Source organism: Thermobia domestica, chromosome 8 (assembly GCF_964235325.1).
Source record: "Thermobia domestica chromosome 8, izTheDome1.hap1.1, whole genome shotgun sequence".
Classification (NCBI taxonomy): domain Eukaryota; kingdom Metazoa; phylum Arthropoda; class Insecta; order Zygentoma; family Lepismatidae; genus Thermobia; species Thermobia domestica.
The window spans coordinates 262,916,278-262,940,507 of record NC_137461.1 but is presented as its reverse complement, the minus strand read 5'-3'; the positions used below and the strand labels follow the sequence as shown (position 1 = coordinate 262,940,507).

At 33.2% G+C, this 24,230-nt stretch overlaps 1 protein-coding gene across 3 annotated transcripts in view; it reads left to right on the top strand.

Moving 5' to 3' along the window:
- The window catches only part of LOC145693594 (doublecortin domain-containing protein 2-like), a 230,325-nt gene that overhangs the window by 138,464 nt on the left and 67,631 nt on the right, over positions 1 to 24,230 (top strand). For all 3 annotated transcript variants that reach the window (XM_081769719.1, XM_081769721.1, XM_081769720.1), the window contains exon 3: positions 13,455 to 13,675. In XM_081769719.1, the coding sequence (XP_081625845.1) occupies positions 13,455 to 13,675 (221 nt within the window). The remainder of the gene's footprint in view (positions 1 to 13,454; positions 13,676 to 24,230) is intronic.

Below are 24,230 nucleotides of genomic sequence, written 5' to 3'. Positions count from 1 at the left end.
TCTTTCTTAAAGTGGGTAAGATTCGGCCAGGGTTGTTCTTAGCCCTTGTTATAAAGGGAAAAGTCAACAAAAATAAAAATAAAAATAATTTATTATGACTATTACGAGTTACATAAGAATGAATATCTGACTGATGTATGAGCTTACGATATAAGCATTGAAATCATTTTATTTTTATGATCTTATGAATAAAAAAGCAACAACGCAGGTAACTCCGTTTTGACATCGTTAGAATATTTATTATTAGGGTTCAAAGTGGGTAAAATGTGTTTCCTTCTTTTTAGATTAAAATCAAGTGAATGCAAAAGTTATGAAGTGTTTGTTATATTTCTAAAGGAAAGATTATGTATGCTGTATCACGATAATCAAACAAGAGGTAAAATAAATACATTCATAAACAAATGGGGTTAAGAGATCTTTTACGTTGTAAATATTTTCTTAGCTTGTATAAATTTATATCCTGCTATAAATATTTTCTTAGCTTGTAAGTTTATATCCTGCTATAAACATTTTCTTATCAACTATATCTACTAGCTACATTACTAAATAAAATTATGTGTGATTTCTATTTTTAATATGTAAGTTATATATTGGGCTGTTATCTATCTGTGAATTAAAATTTGACGTATACAGATCACATTAGTGTATATACTGCCATTTTGGCTACTTGAAATTATTTTAACTCTGTTAAAACGCTGAGAATATTTTGTTATTAGGTAGACCAAACGGTTTATCACTATTTTTAAATGTGCTTCAGTGTTGTCAAGTGGTGGGCACCACTCGGGCCTATTTACGATGCGCAAGTACTCCAAAGGGAGCTGTAATCGTTAAAGCAATCAAGAGAAGCATTTTTGATGAATAGGTGTCAAACAAACGATACCAATGAATTAGCTTTTTCTTTCTCTTTTAATGAAGAATGAAAATTTTACCTTATTGTTTGGCAAATTATTTTTACAGGTTTAATATGATTAATATAGGTTAACTTTTTTCTGCAGGTGTGCCTTTTAGGATTGCTTAGTGTTTTATTAGTAGAAAGTATCATATCGTTTACAAACGTGGCATATCTCGCTGCTGACGTCCTTATTAAAGACCCAGCAATCAATCAATCAAACACATCCAATACGAGACATATTGGAGTGCTTAGTGGGTGCTTTCATCATATATGGTTTAATTTCTAAACAATGACTTCGTATCGAACTTATGACTTAGATCTATATTCTAATGAAGCGTAGCTTAATGTGGATAAGAATAGTACGAAATTATGATTTCACTGAGCTGCTTTTAACTGATTAGTGCCGTTTCGTCGATGGGGCAAGTGAGACGGTCGCCATAGACACCGTATCAAAAGAGGAGACAGTTGGGCGCTTCGGTAAAAATAACAAGTTTTCTATTTCTAATTCATTCTTGAGAATTCAAAATATTTTAGAGGTGATGAACCATAATTTTGTGTCATTTTTACGAATTTATACTATATTATTAATGTCTCGAAACCTTTGTAGGGAAATATCACTATCATTGATACTAAAAAATCAAATTCGTCGCAAAATAATTTATTTATGTTGAGCGAAATGTTCACAGGTCTACATCATTAGCACCACAAATCGACGCGTCGATCCTGGAATTGATATTAAGTTCAAGGTTTTAGCTGTCATAACTATTCATAAATCCTAGAATCTTAACTCTATTTGTGAGTAATTTTTAGTTTTTGTTAACTTCAACAAATTCCCCTGATAACTTTAAAAGCGTAAAAGTTATTTGAAGGATAATGAAATCTCAAAGACAATGATTACCGACTATTAGTGTCGTCTACTTGGGACTGAAGTACCTACCGATGGTACCCGGGAAAAATTCTAGATTACCTGCAGTTTCTTGCCGACAGTTCCTAGAAGTATGCCAAGCCAAGTGTGGATTTGCATGAAAAACAGACAAACTAAGATTAGCGATTATTTGGTCAAATGAATACGAATACGTGGTACTCTTCACTAATACCATGTTTTGTAATGTAAATTGAATGATTCAATTATAGAAATAATAAAAAATCTACATAAGGAAAATATCCAGGAAGAAACTAAAACCAGGAAGGGAAAAACAGGTTTTCGTTGGATCATTTTCAAGTGGAAACCTTTGGAGTTCTCTAGCTCTTCATAAATTAATCATATGTCTGAGTTCCTACATTTTCTTATCTTACTGTATATACCTATATAACTTTTTTTAAGAGTAATGTATAATACAAGTTCTTTCTAGTTACTACCAACAGGCACGTGATTTACTTACCATTATGGTCAACTCTTATTCCCGAATAACTTTGTTTTATTTCTAGCAGCATAGGAGACATCTTGTTTATTTAGAGGACCAAAATAAAGTAAGTAAACATAAAATTCACTGTTGGAATATTTTTAAAAATATTTTCTTTATTTTTAGCAAGACGCACAACGCTTCACACACTCTTAATCGTGAAATGGTTGCGCATGCGCAAACATCGTTTTTACAGCACAAAATATCGTACAGTCCTCGTATATTCAGCACTTGAATTTTATTTATTTATTTATTTATATTCACATATTTTGATATTTTACTGAGAATGAGCTTTTCTTATCTGAGCTTACACATATTATCGAAATATTGCAAGATAATTTATATGGAAAATACTATGAATAAATTTCCCGGATTTTTTATTTTGTGGTAAATTTTCAAAACAAGTAATAAAACCCACTGGTGATGTATAGTGTCAGCAAAAGTAGAGGCTTCTTAACTGTGCATTTTTCCTTGCCAGAAATCACACAAGTAGAACAAGTTAAGTATGGTTTTCGTTGAACTATAAGCATTAAGCAACATTGTGAGGGCAACGTTTCTTAAACTTCTTTTTAATAGGGACCACTTTTATGACTAATGTTCTACGATCCATTTTACTCTTGTCCCCTTCGAAAGAAAATATATATTTGTTTAAAATGTTTTGAACATATTCTAGTAGAGATACATTTTTAAAATAGTAATAATTAACACTCTCTTAATTTTATATTTTTATATTTGTACTAGCTGAACCTGCGCTCTCTACACGGCGCATCATTTACATATGAGTATGAATCTTCTTGTCATCTCTTTACAGACACAAGGGAAAGACGTCTTGATAAAAATCGCAAAAGGTACCATAAAGGGAATATTTTTTCGATTATCTTTTTCAATATCTCCCATCGTTTGCAAGATTGAGCCTACTTCCGGTTGTAGTTTCTAATTCATGTATGATCAGTGTTTTCTTTTTTCTTGCATGCACTATGTAATAAGCAAATACATTACATACACACTTAATTATAATGTCAGTGATATATGGTGTTCATTGGGCAAAACACTCCAAACAATAAAGATTCATCTTAGCCTAGAGAAATGATTATCCTTCGTTTTTCATAATCATTTAGCCATGAAACAAACGCCTGAGACATATACAACCCCTATATACAACTATGTTGTGTTGGAGTGTATAAGTGAAATGTATAGGATAAGATGCTTTACTTTTTTTTTAAAAAAAAAAAACAATACTTCGGGTATACTCCTAAAAATGTAATAGAAAATATCGGCCACGTTTTTAAATATTCAGTTAGAACTTGCTACCTACCGTTTTCCTTGGGTGCTGGCTCCCGAAGAACTCCCTAAGAAAACAGCTGATAACAATTCTGGTCCAGACTCATACTCTGTTTGGGCGCAGATTGATAATATTGAAATATAACAAGTGATTTGACATGAGCCACGTTGGTGCTTTTGAGACTCAGGTTGTATTATACTTACTTTTGCGTATTCACACGCATACATATACGTAACTGGCAAGCCGTCTGCTCGCAGAGATTTACACACACACATGAATGAAGACGATAATATTTCCTAGATGAATCCTTATTTATTAAACACGCATATATGGGGATACGGAGTGGAATAAGAAATATATATATTAACAACACACAAAATTCTCACTTTACAGAGCTAAATGCTCAAACAGAAGAAATTGCACTGAGGCAATCGAATGAACGAAATGAAGAATAAAACACTTAATCCTGGATGATAAATGTAGATATGCACACACTATATACGAACGCTAGAAACATAGCCCTGGTCTAGATATCACTTGCACTATAAACTTACTATTTGCACTGAGATAAGACTTTTACTGCGTGATAATGACAAGGGGAATGGGGAAATACAATTGATGAAGTTTCTTGACTCCAAAAGGATGTTACATGCCCAGAAGGTATTCATTCACTTTTTTAGCTTCACACCCTATATATTAGTGTAGCGACACAATGTTCTTCCTACTATGACTTCCTACGATGTCTTGCACTGACTCTCTCTACGACGAACTTTTGCTAACTCTCACTTCTACTTACGCTTGGGAACAACCCGTTCGCTAGACTTAGGGTTGACAATGCATTATGTAAAATAATAAAGAAATGGTAAAGTTTTCTGTATTTATACACAATGCCAATAGGTCGATGTTATAATAGAGAACACTGGCAACATTTGATTTGGTCCCGTGAGAGTGAAGCTTGGAAATAATAGTTGAAAAAAGTGTGGCAGTCTAAACTAATAGATTCTTCCCATGGTTATAGGATTTTTATACACTACTGTTATATGTAAAACAGTTTAGTGGAAAGGCGCGAACGATGGTAATTGTGCGTGTGAGTCATTTCACCTACGACTCCTGCAAGACATGAACACTGTTCTCATGGTAGGAAGGACGACGTAATATGAGTGCGTGAGAACACGACAAACACAATATCGCTCACACACAATATCAACTTCGTGTCCAAAAATATTCCCAATCTTAATAAATGTTGTTATGAAAAAAGTATATGCGGAACAGTCATGGTAACGAAGACTATAAGTTGGAAACTATTTTTAGAGAAAGAAAAAATAAGTTTGCTGCGACGAAGCACTCTGTCCAGACAATAAGCGTTGCATTGAAAAATAACAAGTTCTTTGTTCCACCGTGAGAAGCGATCAGAGCGGCCAAAGAACACCTACAGACAAAGAAAGAGTTGAAGTTCTCACCAAAAGAGAAATAGCTTTTCTTTTCTATGAGTAAAATAATAATTTCGTTGCATGGACAAAAGTTAAAAGAAATACACTGTTCGTCCAAAACGTAGTTTTGTGGCCGGGCTGACGGTCACAAACTGACAATCTACACAAAATTTGTAATCGACCAGCGAAAACAGCATGTTTCTATCACTTGTGGTTTTCGAGATCTCATTGTCGAAAATATTGGAGACTAACAAACTTTTCTTTGGAGACAACCTAGCATTTTAATATATAAATTAATAAAAGAAAATTCACATTATTTTTGCCAATAGTTGAAAGTTAATAAGAATATTTCATAACGATACTTCTATACAAGATATTAGAATTTATACGTATAATCTCATTAAATTGTACGATCTATTATTTATATAATCTACACCTATTTAAGATTCTCAGCTGTAGCATGTAAGCTAATACACAATTCACTTGATTTTTTTCTGTCTTCTTTGGATTCAGAATGGCATGCATACGCCCTTCACATTGCTTCCTCGAGGACCATTTGCAATCGCTGGCCACAGTTTGGGAAATGCTGCTCTAAGGCAAAATAAAACTACATGAATTCGTCTATTTGTTCCGAAGCTATTCGTAAGAGCAAATGTAGGGAGTGAGGTGTCTACTTTTACTGCTAGTGTACAAAATTAAACTTTAGATGTATGAAAGCAAACAAAAAAATCCTAATAGTCGTGGATTTAAAACATTGTATTTTTCATATTCATAAGTTTCCAAAAGTCGCAGACAGCTCTTTAATGAGTATATTGTAAGAATACCCATCCTTTCCTTGAGTGATGCCGAGTTGAATAATTTCGACCATGGTCACTAGAAAAGGGATGCAGTGAAACATATTCGGTGTTTTATGTGATTAATGAAATGAGATAAATACATTCATGTCCAACACTTAAGGGAATGTCCAAATAATAATGAAAATCATGAACAATTGATACAGAAATGTTTCTACTCGCTCAGATGCGTGGAACTGATACCGCAGATAAAACAAACGCTTGCAATGACACATAAACCATGAAAAATCTGATTGAATACACTTGCGTCATGTGGGTCATTTTTATTGTCCGTTTTTGTTGATACAATTGTTCAATATGGGGCGTAGTTACCGCGAATAGCTATGTAGAACGTATAGCATAAATTCATACTACGGATTAGCCCATCAAGCAGTTCCTACAGCAAAACATTCCACTCTCGCACAAGCATCCTGCGCAGTTCAGTAATTGACTGTAGTTGAGGTGTTACATCTGCAATGCGTCGTCAGAGGGCATCCCATGCATGCTCAATGAGTTTGAGGTCCAGTGATCGCGCTGACCACTCGGGACACGTGATGTCTTTATGCTGCAAGTAATCCTTCACCGACTGTGCCCTATATAAACGTGCATTATCAACCATAAACAGGCTCTTCCAATTTGTTGTTCCATTTATAAACTCCTCACAGCACGGCTTTTTGCCAGGAAATTCTTATCTTACTAATTTATCAGTTCTTCTGTCCGATGCTGTGGACGGCATCTCAGAAAATTTTCAACTCGACATTTTGTATTTGGACCTGTTTAAGGCTTTCGATTCTCTTCCACATCATCTTCTTATATACTAACTCAGTTCTAGATTCAATATACATGGTAAATTACTTAGTCTTCTAGAAACCTAGTTCAGTAATAGGACACAACGAATTTCAGTTTCAGATTATTTTTCTGACTTCATTCTCGTAACTTCTGGAGTTCCTCAAGACAATGTTCTGGGCCCACTTCTATTTCTATTGTACATGGACGATCTGCCTTCTTTGTTCACAAACAGCTCTACCAATATTCTTCTATTTGCTGATGATTGCAAACTCTACAGACAAGTTAAGTCAGAGTATGATGCTCTTGCTCTTCAGCATGATGCTTCAATTCTTCTCTTGGAAACTTAGTTTAAACATCGAAAAATGTTCTTCTCTTACGATTTCTCTAAATAAAAACAACCTATAACACATATCTACAAAATTGATCATAAGAACATAAATCCTGTCACCTCTTTCAGAGATCTTGGTGTTATCATTGACAGAAAGCTTACATAAGCGCAATATCTTGTACTGCAATGAGAAAACTGGGATTCCTTTATCGCTTTACTGACACAAAACATTCTAATTCCTTAAGCTTGTTCTATAAGTCATGTGTTGCTCCCACTATTGAGTACTGTTCTCCTATCTGGTCTATGGCCTGCCCTACTCATCTAAAAAATATTAAATTTGTAATTAATTTTTTTAGCCATTATATCCTACCGAGTACCTCACCTCCGAATATTTCCAAAAAATGACGTTTTAAAGTCCCTTAATATCAAACCTGCCCTAGTTAGAAACAAAATTTCTGACCTAATATTTTTGCATAAAATTGTAAATGGCCATATATCATGCGAACAATTTAAGTCAGTCAGATTATTAAGTCAGATCAATTTTCTTGTACCCGCTAGAACAACACGGTCTAGTGATCTCTTGTACACTCGAGCTGAGAGGGCAAATATTGTCCAAAGGTCTCTTCTAAACCGAATTGTTAGTACGTATAATCAGTTACCAGAAATGTAGACGTGTTATCTAATGAGTATGCTTTCAGATCCTCTATAACCAAGGTATCTTTGTAATGTTGCCATTGTGCTGTATACCATCTTGAGCTCAAATTGTTATTCTATTGTTATGTTACATAAATGTTAAAATGTTTCAGTGTAAAATGGCCTAGTGCTATATCTGAAACATATTTCACATAAATAAATAACATAAAACGAAATTCAGGACAGTATGTACCATAAAAATGTCGGACATATTGTTCAAGGATGGCTTTCCCCTAGATTTCAGCTTTTTCTGTCCGCTGCAGGAACACATGAAGTTGTATACAAACCCCTAACATGATGTTACCTTATCCCATGACACCAAGGCCTCCATACCTGCTCTTTTCAACATTTTGGTGGGGGTAACGTGTTTCTGGAGCCCTCCAAACAGACAGACAGTGAGAATAACTCTCGAAACTGAATCGTGACTCGTCACTGATGAGTACAGTACTCCACTGTTCTGGAGTCTATCCACTCTGGGATATACACCACTATATATGTACTACTGTGTGTGTGTGAGGGGAATATACTTGACAGTTTGGAGTCCATACAATGTGATTCGTAAAAACACCGGTACAGTTTGACGTAATAGAGAGGCAGCTTCAAGATCTCGAGGTAGTGTACTTGCTGTGCTCATTAACATTCGTCGGATATTTAAGATAAGACAATAAACCTCACGCGGTGTTGTTTTACTTCGACGACCTCCACCATTGCTTTTCAATGTTTTTAATACAATACAATATTTTTTTAATCAATACTTTTAGTATAATTTAATACTTTTAATACAATACTTCTAATGTAGCAAGTAAAATAGTTAAAATTGGGTACAAAGTGTAAACTGAAACTACCTAGGTAAATATATGAACAAGTCATGGTACAAAATTTTGTACTATTCAATCAATGATCCTCTTCCACTAATTATACTGAGGGACATCCTTTAATGCTTTCTGGAGGGAGCTAGCAGCTTCTTCTATAGCACTTTAGATTTGTAACACCTCAAAATACTAGTACAGTCAAAAAAAAAAAAAAAAAAAAACGAACTTTCACACTAATCTTTGTTGCACATACAATATACCCTTTTTCAGAACGCCAAGTTCCAAGTAACGACCTTGAGCATACCATCCACTCGTCGAAACTACAGTGGGAGCCATCTTTGGTCACTTCCTGACGAGCGTACATCGCATATGTCCAGACTTTGTTTGCTGAAACGAGTCTTCGTTCTTTGGGAAATGATTCTTCGGAAATAAATAATAATTAGATGGTGTCAGATCCAGAGAGTTCGGAGGCTGTGGAAGGACAGGAATGTTGTGCTTTGTGAGGTCGTTTTGGATGTGAATTATCTTCGGTGAACACGTAGCCGCTTGTGTCATTTGCATCCGTGGCATTGTTTCCTTCCCTACGCTTGACGTAACACAGTAACGGTCTCCGTAAATGTCTTAACTACATTAATATAAAATTTGAGTTCATTCGTTGCTCCTGAAACACCTTAATCACCTGATGGACTGCGTGATCAGCACCGGATAACCTACAACGTAACCTTGATAGTTACAGGAGCAAACTGTCTGCTACATACGTCATACCACAACATATAATCCTTCTGCATAGTCTCAGACCAATCGTTGAAGAGCGTAGCGGCTAAAGTTCGGTTTAATTTTGGCTGTACTGGTGTTTATTATTTATTAAAGCACATGACTCATATATTGCACCAAGCACTGTTCGTTAAAGTTTATCTGCTTTGTCACACACACATACACGACAACATTACGTTTTATTGTTAAGTTTGGATCTGCCTAACTTTTCTCATGTGGTTCTCTTTAGAATAAGAACATTTTGTAGCTTTCTGTGTACACGCAGATAGTTAAAATGTCATATCAATGAACTCTCTGACGTGACATGGTCAAAACATAATAAATACACAGTATACTGTATATTCATATTAAATTTCCTTTGTTAACATCGTCAGTCAATTTCAGTCTTCTTTCTCTTCTGTTCAATCTATTACTATAAATATGAGCGTCTCGGGCGAACATAATGATAAGAGCCACTTAAGATGATTTTTTTTTGGTGGAATGGGTTTTGGTCGAACTACAGAAGAGTATGTAGGTGATTTAATTTTAGAAATGTACCTGCAGGGTAGGGGAAGCTTGTTTGGTATGCCTCTGTGTCATTGCATTGAATTGATTAGGAATAGTTAACCTTATCTTGCAATTTATTCGAAAGTTAGAAAATGTAACATATCATTATGTTTACTCAAGCCGCTCTATATATTCTATCACATTTCTAAAAAGATATTTTTGTAGCCACGCGTAGCGTAATCGCTAATGCTCTCGTCTTTCGTGTGAACGGTCCCTGATTCGATTCTCGGTGGAGACATTCGGTCAGAAAGATGAAACATACTTCACAGACCAGCCAACCTGAGTGAGGTTTTCCTCATTCACACCAGGCAACTGCCGGGGTGGTACCTAACTTATAGATCCCAGGCCGCTTCCTTCCTTCCCCAATCCTTTCTTCCATCTCTTTCGCCGGATTGTGTGCTCGCCGAGGGAGGTCATCCCTCAAATCGTGATGGACTAAATGGCCTTAGATGCCGAAAACACAGAAATCTAAATTCTAAATCCTAAATCAATTCTTCTCCATACCTACATTTCGAAGACTTCCAGTCGTTTTCTTTAGTTCTTTTCTAAAGTTCACGTTTTTACTCCTTACAGTATAATATATGATACGGAACATTATATGTGTTTGGTTATTTAAAATTAAATTTCTTTCTTTCCAAGGGCTCCTTTGTCTATTCCTGCTTTTGGTTTTAGTTCTCGCTCATATTTTAGGTCTACACTATATTAACAGTAATATATACACAAATCGAACAATTTCTTGTACTCCCTCCCACTTGATTTCTGTTTAATATAATTCACTTTGCTTCGTTCACAATTGCTTTCCTCTTCTTAACTATTAACTAACTAAAAAACTAACTAACTAACTCTATGACCTATGGAATCCGGGGGTTCAATGCCGCGTTCACAAAAGCTCTCCACTGACTTTTGTCCTTAGCAACTGGATCCAGTTTCTACTTTGTATTCCTATTTCTGCGAGATCCATCTTAATATTATCCTCCAATCTGCTCCTAGGTCTTCCTAATGGTCGTTTTCCGATTGGTCTTCCAGTTAAGACTTTGAAAGCGTTCCTACTTTCTTCCATTCTGGCTATGTAACCTGCCCACCAGTGCCTCCTAGACTTGATTACCTTAACAATGTTAAGTAAACGGTATAAATTATGCAGTTCCTCATTATGAAGTTTCTGCTATTCTCTATTCAAATTCTTCTTGGGTCCGAATATTTATCTTAGGATCTTCTTCTCAAATATTTTCCGTTTACGTCCTTGTCTCAGGGTAAGCGACCATGTTTCGCAACCATACAGAACAGCAGGCTTAATTATCGTTTTATATATTTCAAGCTTCAAATTCCTGGACAGAATTTGCGAACAACAAGAGATTTTGAACAGAATAATAACACGAAATGCTTGCTTTTAGTTGACATTTAATTTCTTCGTGAAAATGGTTTTCGTCTGTTAATATTGAATCTAGATATTTGAAAGTATTAACTTTATCAAAAGTATTATTTGATATTTTAACGCATTCATAATTTGCCGTATTACGATCCCGACGAACTTCCATGCATTTAGTTTTCTCTGAATTTACTTCTAAACCCATGTCCCTGCAAGCGTTTAATAAGATTTCTGCATTTCTTTCTATTGCTCTCCTATTATCCCCTATTAAATTTACTGCATTTCTTAACTATTAGGGATACCATATTTAATCGTTCTTCTTTTCAAGCAAAATTTGTCCATATAGTTCCTTGAACTATATTCTATTAATTATATTTTAGGCAGAAATTTCGCCGACATACTGTAAAGTTTCTACATCAGTAACCAAATACATTAAGAGGCCTCGTCCCGGCGAAATTAAAATACCGCTAATTTTACAGTAATTATGTGATATCTTCGAATAGATAAAAGATAATTCAAATGTGGAACAAGAGCGCGCTAGATAATATTATTTTGCATGATTTACCGTTATCACATACCGGCTATTTGAAGATATCACATAATTACTGTAAAATTAGCGGTATTTTAATTTCGCCGGGATGAAGCCTCTTAAGTTAGCTTATCCATACACAAAGTACACTCCCTGTGGCAAGAAGGTATTCATCTTCAAGACTACTACCGTTTTGAATCTACTAATTAATACAGCTTATTGGACCTGACATCTGAATACCAATTAATATTCCACTGTGTACAAAGCACAAACTTAAATATACAATCAAATATACCAATATGACAAACATCAAAATTTGCTTCTACATATTCAAAAATTCAGATTTCTATAATAAACAGCAGACTATTCTTCCAACTCTTGCAAGAACAACTTGACCTATGTAATTCTTCTAAACTTCCTCAACACTAACATTTGTTTTCATCCTACATTATTCATTGGTGTATGTCAGATTTTACATTTCTCTATAAGGAATAGGACTGTAGCATCTGCAAAGCTGTTACATTTAAACTTTCTACCTCCTACCAAAATGCCATCTTCCCTTTGGGGATCCTTCTTCAGTATATTTTCTTAATATTAATAAATAGTGCATAAGATTAGTGAAATGTCGAATTCTTCTTTAATTAAGCTTTTTCAGTGTTTCTCGTCTTATTTTTAACTTCTATCCATTGCTTGATGTATAAATTTTGTTAAGTTTACGATTCTTACATTCCATCTCAACTCTCCTTTGCACAACCATCAAACTATCCCAGTTCGTGTTGTCAAACAATTATTTTCTAAAGTAATACGGAAGTTCTTCTTTTATATACTGTACCTCCTTTTCATTTCTATATAACTTTAAACAGTTATCATAAGTAAACCAATGTCGCTCCGTAAATCATTTCCTTTTCTAAACCCAAATAGATTATCTTCTCAATTTCATAAATTGTTCTGATATTCTTTATTGTTTTTCATATTGTAGTTCCATTCTCCTCGCTGTGTGATATTCAACGAATTTCTAACAACTTTTCGCACTTTTTATCAAGAATTTTAGGAATGATAAAAGAAATGGATCAAAAGATTGCGATCTTGGCCAACAATTAGTTTTGGATCAGGGATCACAAAATTTTTGAACAGACCCTAAATCAAGCTTTCGCCTTTCTTCTTTCTTTTCACGGAATGAGCACATCATATTGAGTTAAGTGATAATTTAGATTTTTCTACACTATATGTAGTTCCCCAGATATAAGGCGTACAAGAAAATTTGATTGAAATATATTGGATCTTTTTATCCAAAAAATAAAAAAGGAGACAGTAAGAATATTATTTTCCCAATTACTTTCTTTTTTCGTATAACTTGCTTTAAAATTAAAATTGTTAACCACATTCGTCTTTTCACTCCTACAACTTCGAGAGAAAAAAACGATCTACTTATATAGTTATCAAGATTCCGAAGTTGCCAAATATTATCATTTTGCCTGCCTTTCCCGTCTATCGTATTTTTCTAGAAATAATTTCTATGATTTTTAGGATTACGCAATGTAATGTAATTGTTATTGTATGAAATAACATTATGGATCGAATAAGGAGTATTAATAGTTACTAGGCAAGCTCAACGTTACAAACTTGACATCATGATGATTTGACAATGATTAACTCGGTCATTTGCCATGTGTCTTCTCATAGCAATGAGAGCAACAACCTTTCTATTTGGACTTCATAACGACGGGAATACTTTACAACTGTATATTTCTACTTACAAGCATATTTTTCCTTCTAGGTGGAACCCGTTATCCATTCTCGAGTGAGAACAGCTGCGAGGTATAAGGCTGTGACTGAACAAAGAAGAAGCTGTATTACCACAATCTATGTTTTTACCAATGGAGACAACTATTCTGCTCCGGTCAAGTTTGTGCTCACTTACAATGACCTGCAAAACTGGGAGCGAACTAAGGAACACATGGGAAGGAAATTAAACTTACTCTACGGTGGACTTAAAGCGTAAGAAATAAGATCAATATTATATGATTTCTTGTATTGTAAAATTTTCCTGAGAATTACTATATTTCTTCTATACTTAATTCGTCTTGTGAACATGATTGTGAAGATAGTATTTATAGATCTAATAACTAGCGTTAATTATTCACTTCGCTAGGTTAAAATAAGAAAAATAGTAATGTATTCCGTTAATCAGTCACTTTTTACTATTGCTGAAGCGCCCTCTGATAGACGATGTCCAAATATTACTATTGTGGGCAGAATTTGGTTTTAAACGACATCGGAAGTGTCACTGTTCATCTCAGCAACCCAGAAAACTATGGGTTCGACATTAATATCAGTCATTTTCGATCATTTATATATATATATATATATATATATATATATATATATATATATATATATATATATATATATATCCCTCCCGTAAGCTGCACCGTCAAAGTGAAATGATAAAATCCATTCCAAGCCCGAACCTAATTTATGTTGAAAATTTAATCAAGGTCGGTCGGTCGCGTGGTTCAAGAGTTGTTAAGTCTAAAACATAAAGACTTTCATTTTTACATAATAATTTGAAAGAATTTATCTGACAGCAAACAGCTTGGATAGTCGAATATGCACCAAGAATAAATACAACAAAGGATGAATAGAAGAATATAGACACACATAATAAACATGCAATAATAATATCATACAAAAACAAAAACAAAAACAAATACAAATACAAGGTAGCCCAAAAGTAGGTATACAGTTCCGTACTTATGTGCTCACTGTATTCCATATCATTTCTTATTGTTATGAAACAGATAGACCTAGCTTCTTTATTACTTGTTCTTTATATCTTTTTACTTATACCTAAGCCCGGAACAGCGGATGCAAATAAACCCATAAACTAGAGTGTTACATTTGATCAATGCAGAGGTGTATATCTATTTTTGGGCTACCCTGTATATAAAAAGGAAAAGAAAAAAACACACTGAAAAGCGTAACATACAGCATGCATCAGTTATCTAGAAACATGTGTGTCTTATTCACCTCAACTATAAGTTGATGGGCAACATGGAAACTTTAAAACTTTTCTCTCCCTTGGGAGTGCTGTTTTGTACTTTGAAAAGGCCTCTTCTTCGTAACTGCATCTAGGTATTCTGTCCTTGGTCTTTCTCTTCCTGGTTTTCCTTCTGCCTTTCCCTCTATCAACACGGTACATGCGTGTAGCATCTAGTAATGAAAATAATACAAACTGAAGATCAAATAAGTATCTTAAAAATCGATTAAAACTAATGGTAAAAATATCACAACTGAAAGGCCACCAAAATATCAACGCATCCATTAGAAAGGAAGAAAAAAGAAAACAAAAGATAAAAATATTATGCATAGAATCTGTTAAAAAAAAGAAAGTAACGATCACTAAGAAACTTAAAAAATAGCGTACTACTAATAAAAGATTTGGCTTGAAATACTTCTAAAATAGTGTGAAATTTATTGACTGTCGCTATATAATCTGGTCAATAGCGTAGCCAGGATGTGTGTTGAAGGTGGGGGGGGGGAGGAATGCTGTTATAGGTACATTTAGAGAAATACAAACAAAAATATATATAAACAAAAATATATTTAAAAAAATACAAACATCAAAGTATCAAAGTACATTGTCGGACCTCTTTGGGGGGGCGGCCCCTCTGGGCCCCTCCTTCCCTACGCCACTGAATCTGGTATAAGTAGAAGATTCAGAAATAGTTCTTACAAGAAAATCTTAGATTGATAATAAGGAGCTCTTTCGAAATATATTTATCCAGGTAAAATCCTTCAAGAAGAATACTATAAAAGAATCAAATAATTAAAAAAAGATAACGTCTGTTAAACAGAGATAATAGTTCAAATCCTTGCATATGTTGGTTAAACCCATATAATTTAACTACTTCAATATCCATCTTAGCCATGCTTCGAGTTATTTTGAATTGATTCTGCACAATTTGAAAAATATTTTGGTTCACAGTTCCAAATGCGATTCCATATACCAAGTGGGATCATACGTTGCAGAAATAAAGTATTTTACACTTATTATTAAAATTTCTGCACAACTATTTTATCAAAACTAAGTTTTTCTGGTCTTTCGATGTTATCACCTAGAAATATTTCTGGAACAGTAATTTAATATCCAAGATAAGTCCAAGACCATTCACTTAAGTAACAAATTCAGTGCCTTGAGAACAGAAATTTGGATAATATATCGCTCGAATTTTAGTAAAATTCAAAGGCAAAGAATTCATTTCGGACCAATGTACTATAGTATTAATATTGTTCTATAGAATTACATGAACCTAGGTTGAAACAATCCAGTAGAAAATGTTAATATCATCACCATACAACAAATATTTACATATTCTCAAATATATCAATAATGAACAAAAGAAACAGCAGGGACCCAAATTGAAGCCCAGAAGTACTCCTGAAAAAGTATTATAAATGTATAGGTATAAAAACATTGATACAATCACCCTTAGATTTAGAAATACAATTTCTACATCAGGATGAACACAGGATTTAACACACAGGATTAATACTAACATTAAGCGTCCAATTAAACAAAGAAGCCACAAAAGTGCAAAGGAAGGATACATCAATATCCTTCCAGGCCTATTTGATTGTCAGTGATTTAAGCTTCTAAAGCATGGCCAGTCATAGTTGCAGGTGTTTTTCTAATACAAAAGATATTGAATGACAACAAAGTGTTAACATCATTGTTGGGAACTGTTTGGAAAACCCTTGCAGAATCTGCTGCAAAAGAATCAGCCAGTAGTTTACAATGGAGAGTTCGAGGCAAGATGGAGTCAGAAAGAACTGTCTCGAACTCCAATTTAATACTATGTTTTGTTTAATACAAGTGTTTTTTTTAGATTTGTTTATTTTGGTTACAAATTTAAATAAGTATGACATCCCTGGCATCATTATTTCTCATATTCACAATAATTTAACTGTATAACCATCTGATTTAACATGGGGTTGTATACCTGCACCATTTTGGTTACAGCTTAGTTTGTAACCACGACAATGTAGGTGGAAACTAATTTTGTTTAATACAATTTTACTAATTTATAACAATTTTAGTGCAATAGTCGACATGGCTAATGACTGCGACACTCCTTTTATAAAAGAATCAGCCAGTAGTTTACAATGGAGAGTTCGAGGCAAGATGCAGTCAGAAAGAACTGTCTCGAACTCCAATTTAATACTATGTTTTGTTTAATACAAGTGTTTTTTTTTTAGATTTGTTTATTTTAGTTACAAATTTAAATAAGTATGACATCCCTGGCATCATTATTTCTCATATTCACAATAATTTAACTGTATAACCATCTGATTTAACATGGGGTTGTATACCTGCACCATTTTGGTTACAGCTTAGTTTGTAACCACGACAATGTAGGTGGAAACTAATTTTGTTTAATACAATTTTACTAATTTATAACAATTTTAGTGCAATAGTCGACATGGCTAATGACTGCGACACTCCTTTTATAAAAGAATCAGCCAGTAGTTTACAATGGAGAGTTCGAGGCAAGATGGAGTCAGAAAGAACTGTCTCGAACTCCAATTTAATACTATGTTTTGTTTAATACAAGTGTTTTTTTTAGATTTGTTTATTTTAGTTACAAATTTAAATAAGTATGACATCCCTGGCATCATTATTTCTCATATTCACAATAATTTAACTGCATAACCATCTGATTTAACATGGGGTTGTATACCTGCACCATTTTGGTTACAGCTTAGTTTGTAACCACGACAATGTAGGTGGAAACTAATTTTGTTTAATACAATTTTACTAATTTATAACAATTTTAGTGCAATAGTCGACATGGCTAATGACTGCGACACTCCTTTTATAAAAGAATCAGCCAGTAGTTAACAATGGAGAGTTCGAGGCAAGATGCAGTCAGAAAGAACTGTCTCGAACTCCAATTTAATACTATGTTTTGTTTAATACAAGTGTTTTTTTTTAGATTTGTTTATTTTAGTTACAAATTTAAATAAGTATGACATCCCTGGCATCATTATTTCTCATATTCACAATAATTTAACTGTATAACCATCTGATTTAACATGGGGTTGTATACCTGCACCATTTTGGTTACAGCTTAGTTTGTAACCACGACAATGTAGGTGGAAACTAATTTTGTTTAATACAATTTTACTAATTTATAACAATTTTAGTGCAATAGTCGACATGGCTAATGACTGCGACACTCCTTTTATAAAAGAATCAGCCAGTAGTTTACAATGGAGAGTTCGAGGCAAGATGCAGTCAGAAAGAACTGTCTCGAACTCCAATTTAATACTATGTTTTGTTTAATACAAGTGTTTTTTTTAGATTTGTTTATTTTGGTTACAAATTTAAATAAGTATGACATCCCTGGCATCATTATTTCTCATATTCACAATAATTTAACTGTATAACCATCTGATTTAACATGGGGTTGTATACCTGCACCATTTTGGTTACAGCTTAGTTTGTAACCACGACAATGTAGGTGGAAACTAATTTTGTTTAATACAATTTTACTAATTTATAACAATTTTAGTGCAATAGTCGACATGGCTAATGACTGCGACACTCCTTTTATAAAAGAATCAGCCAGTAGTTTACAATGGAGAGTTCGAGGCAAGATGCAGTCAGAAAGAACTGTCTCGAACTCCAATTTAATACTATGTTTTGTTTAATACAAGTGTTTTTTTAGATTTGTTTATTTTAGTTACAAATTTAAATAAGTATGACATCCCTGGCATCATTATTTCTCATATTCACAATAATTTAACTGTATAACCATCTGATTTAACATGGGGTTGTATACCTGCACCATTTTGGTTACAGCTTAGTTTGTAACCACGACAATGTAGGTGGAAACTAATTTTGTTTAATACAATTTTACTAATTTATAACAATTTTAGTGCAATAGTCGACATGGCTAATGACTGCGACACTCCTTTTATAAAAGAATCAGCCAGTAGTTTACAATGGAGAGTTCGAGGCAAGATGCAGTCAGAAAGAACTGTCTCGAACTCCAATTTAATACTATGTTTTGTTTAATACAAGTGTTTTTTTTAGATTTGTTTATTTTAGTTACAAATTTAAATAAGTATGACATCCCTGGCATCATTATTTCTCATATTCACAATAATTTAACTGTATAACCATCTGATTTAACATGGGGTTGTATACCTGCACCATTTTGGTTACAGCTTAGTTTGTAACCACGACAATGTAGGTGGAAACTAATTTTGTTTAATACAATTTTACTAATTTATAACAATTTTAGTGCAATAGTCGACATGGCTAATGACTGCGACACTCCTTTTATAAAAGAATCAGCCAGTAGTTTACAATGGAGAGTTCGAGGCAAGATGCAGTCAGAAAGAACTGTCTCGAACTCCAATTTAATACTATGTTTTGTTTAATACAAGTGTTTTTTTTTAGATTTGTTTATTTTAGTTACAAATTTAAATAAGTATGACATCCCTGGCATCATTATTTCTCATATTCACAATAATTTAACTGCATAACCATCTGATTTAACATGGGGTTGTATACCTGCACCATTTTGGTTACAGCTTAGTTTGTAACCACGACAATGTAGGTGGAAACTAATTTTGTTTAATACAATTTTACTAATTTATAACAATTTTAGTGCAATAGTCGACATGGCTAATGACTGCGACACTCCTTTTATAAAAGAATCAGCCAGTAGTTAACAATGGAGAGTTCGAGGCAAGATGCAGTGAGAAAGAACTGTCTCGAACTCCAATTTAATACTATGTTTTGTTTAATACAAGTGTTTTTTTTAGATTTGTTTATTTTAGTTACAAATTTAAATAAGTATGACATCCCTGGCATCATTATTTCTCATATTCACAATAATTTAACTGTATAACCATCTGATTTAACATGGGGTTGTATACCTGCACCATTTTGGTTACAGCTTAGTTTGTAACCACGACAATGTAGGTGGAAACTAATTTTGTTTAATACAATTTTACTAATTTATAACAATTTTAGTGCAATAGTCGACATGGCTAATGACTGCGACACTCCTTTTATAAAAGAATCAGCCAGTAGTTTACAATAGAGAGTTCGAGGCAAGATGCAGTCAGAAAGAACTGTCTCGAACTCCAATTTAATACTATGTTTTGTTTAATGCAAGTGTTTTTTTTAGATTTGTTTATTTTGGTTACAAATTTAAATAAGTATGACATCCCTGGCATCATTATTTCTCATATTCACAATAATTTAACTGTATAACCATCTGATTTAACATGGGGTTGTATACCTGCACCATTTTGGTTACAGCTTAGTTTGTAACCACGACAATGTAGGTGGAAACTAATTTTGTTTAATACAATTTTACTAATTTATAACAATTTTAGTGCAATAGTCGACATGGCTAATGACTGCGACACTCCTTTTATAAAAGAATCAGCCAGTAGTTTACAATGGAGAGTTCGAGGCAAGATGCAGTCAGAAAGAACTGTCTCGAACTCCAATTTAATACTATGTTTTGTTTAATACAAGTGTTTTTTTTAGATTTGTTTATTTTAGTTACAAATTTAAATAAGTATGACATTCCTGGCATCATTATTTCTCATATTCACAATAATTTAACTGTATAACCATCTGATTTAACATGGGGTTGTATACCTGCACCATTTTGGTTACAGCTTAGTTTGTAACCACGACAATGTAGGTGGAAACTAATTTTGTTTAATACAATTTTACTAATTTATAACAATTTTAGTGCAATAGTCGACATGGCTAATGACTGCGACACTCCTTTTATAAAAGAATCAGCCAGTAGTTTACAATGGAGAGTTCGAGGCAAGATGCAGTCAGAAAGAACTGTCTCGAACTCCAATTTAATACTATGTTTTGTTTAATACAAGTGTTTTTTTTTAGATTTGTTTATTTTAGTTACAAATTTAAATAAGTATGACATCCCTGGCATCATTATTTCTCATATTCACAATAATTTAACTGTATAACCATCTGATTTAACATGGGGTTGTATACCTGCACCATTTTGGTTACAGCTTAGTTTGTAACCACGACAATGTAGGTGGAAACTAATTTTGTTTAATACAATTTTACTAATTTATAACAATTTTAGTGCAATAGTCGACATGGCTAATGACTGCGACACTCCTTTTATAAAAGAATCAGCCAGTAGTTTACAATGGAGAGTTCGAGGCAAGATGCAGTCAGAAAGAACTGTCTCGAACTCCAATTTAATACTATGTTTTGTTTAATACAAGTGTTTTTTTTAGATTTGTTTATTTTAGTTACAAATTAAAATAAGTATGACATCCCTGGCATCATTATTTCTCATATTCACAATAATTTAACTGTATAACCATCTGATTTAACATGGGGTTGTATACCGGCACCATTTTGGTTACAGCTTAGTTTGTAACCACGACAATGTAGGTGGAAACTAATTTTGTTTAATACAATTTTACTAATTTATAACAATTTTAGTGCAATAGTCGACATGGCTAATGACTGCGACACTCCTTTTATAAAAGAATCAGCCAGTAGTTTACAATGGAGAGTTCGAGGCAAGATGCAGTCAGAAAGAACTGTCTCGAACTCCAATTTAATACTATGTTTTGTTTAATACAAGTGTTTTTTTTAGATTTGTTTATTTTGGTTACAAATTTAAATAATTATGACATCCCTGGCATCATTATTTCTCATATTCACAATAATTTAACTGTATAACCATCTGATTTAACATGGGGTTGTATACCTGCACCATTTTGGTTACAGCTTAGTTTGTAACCACGACAATGTAGGTGGAAACTAATTTTGTTTAATACAATTTTACTAATTTATAACAATTTTAGTGCAATAGTCGACATGGCTAATGACTGCGACACTCCTTTTATAAAAGAATCAGCCAGTAGTTTACAATGGAGAGTTCGAGGCAAGATGGAGTCAGAAAGAACTGTCTCGAACTCCAATTTAATACTATGTTTTGTTTAATACAAGTGTTTTTTTTTAGATTTGTTTATTTTAGTTACAAATTTAAATAAGTATGACATCCCTGGCATCATTATTTCTCATATTCACAATAATTTAACTGTATAACCATCTGATTTAACATGGGGTTGTATACCTGCACCATTTTGGTTACAGCTTAGTTTGTAACCACGACAATGTAGGTGGAAACTAATTTTGTTTAATACAATTTTACTAATTTATAACATTTATAGTGCAATAGTCGACATGGCTAATGACTGCGACACTCCTTTTATAAAAGAATCAGCCAGTAGTTTACAATGGAGAGTTCGAGGCAAGATGCAGTCAGAAAGAACTGTCTCGAACTCCAATTTAATACTATGTTTTGTTTAATACAAGTGTTTTTTTTAGATTTGTTTATTTTGGTTACAAATTTAAATAAGTATGACATCCCTGGCATCATTATTTCTCATATTCACAATAATTTAACTGTATAACCATCTGATTTAACATGGGGTTGTATACCTGCACCATTTTGGTTACAGCTTAGTTTGTAACCACGACAATGTAGGTGGAAACTAATTTTGTTTAATACAATTTTACTAATTTATAACAATTTTAGTGCAATAGTCGACATGGCTAATGACTGCGACACTCCTTTTATAAAAACCACAAAGTGGTTATAAGAATAACAATTGTTTACAATCAGTTATTACAATATTATCATGAGTTATATCAAATTTGCATGACACATTGACATCATTTATATATTTATATATTCCTTATTATTATTATTATTATTATTATTATTATTATTATTATTATTATTATTATTATTATTATTATTATTATTATTATTATTATTATTATTGTAGTTAATATATAAGTTCCATATTGTATGAATAATTATTATGTTGTCTTTAAATATTTTTTAATCTTTTTTGTCATATATTCTTGTATGATTTTTCAATTTATATATTTATTTCAATGTGACCAATTAATGCCTCTAGGGCTGCGGTGTCATTTATATCAAGAAAGATAAAATTATTATTATTATTATTTTATTATTATTATTATTATTATTATTATTATTATTATTATTATTATTATTATTATTATTATTATTATTATTATTGCCTGCAGTTCTCGTTAGCTTCTTGCTGATTGTCATAACTATTGAGATGTGTTTTCTTCCCTACCGTTCGAGGTTTGAGGTAATTCTGATAAAACTCGAACAATTCTTCAGGAAGTTCAGTCAGAAATATTGTTAGACGTTGGATGTATCATGACGGCTAACGGAAGTGAGATAGCCTCGTAGGAAGGACCAGTTCTTAAATTAGATAATAATACATAATGTCAACCAGACTCAGTTTGCTGCCTCGCACTACTCATCATTTAAATGCAGGCTGCATAACTGGCAAGATTTTGGAAAGTTACTTATTGCTTTACGATACATGACCACTGGAGGTACACGAATTTGTTTCTCAGTCACTTTAGTCAGTGTAACAGCATCCCCGGTTTCCGGGAGTAAACGTATTCCTTCAAATAACTACACAGATTATAGTCACAGACTGTCAGATCGGAGAACTGTGATGCATATCCTGACGGTTCTCTTCTTCCCATTTACCTGTTTGATAATTTGCGATTCGAAATTTCCAATAGTGGGAAGGTGCACCATCCTGATGCCATATCTAAGCAATTTTCATGTTTATCACTTTGCACACCCGACACTGTAAGTTCACAAAGAATTTCACAATACCGATCAACATAAATAGTTTTCTCTAACATTCGAATTCTAACAGTATTCTCTATCCAATCAGTATCTAATCCACATTTTAAACATATCTCTTCAATAAATCGATTATTTTCTGTATAGCATAATAATGACTACAGCCCGGATTTATATGCAAAATGTATATTTACAGTAACATGCAGAAACGTATGGAAATTTTTTTTTTCTTTCCGACGAACTTGTAAGGATTCGTTTGAGATGCATATCATAGCGCATATAAATGCATATTTTGATGAATTTCGATGTGCATGCATATTTCGTAAACTTTGCAGGATACTTCATATTTCTGAATTTTATTGCTCCATATTTCAGAGTATATTACAAGCAAGTAGGTTATATTTAAAGTGAACAAAATCACTTTGTAAACGTAGATGTAGAATTAAATGATGTAAAGAATAATAGAATAAAGTGTTGTATCCCAAATTAATCCACCTGACTTGTCTTGGACACAGTCTTCATCGCGTAGCAGAAACAATCAGATGTTAATATCCGAAAGTAGACCCGCTTGTATCAAATATAAGAAAAGTATTTGTGAAAGCTCCATCGCGCGTATGAAAGAAAAAACGTTAGTCCGTTGCCATAGAAACCGCCGTTTCCAGGGCAACAGATCCTGTCACGGTTAGCCAATATTGAAAGAAAACAAAAATAAACGACGATAAAAAGAGCTAATGTAGAGGAGAGGAGTCGCTAAAATTAATTCTCTTTAACGAGGACGATTTACGAAACATCATCTACTAATTGAAGTCATGATTATTTTC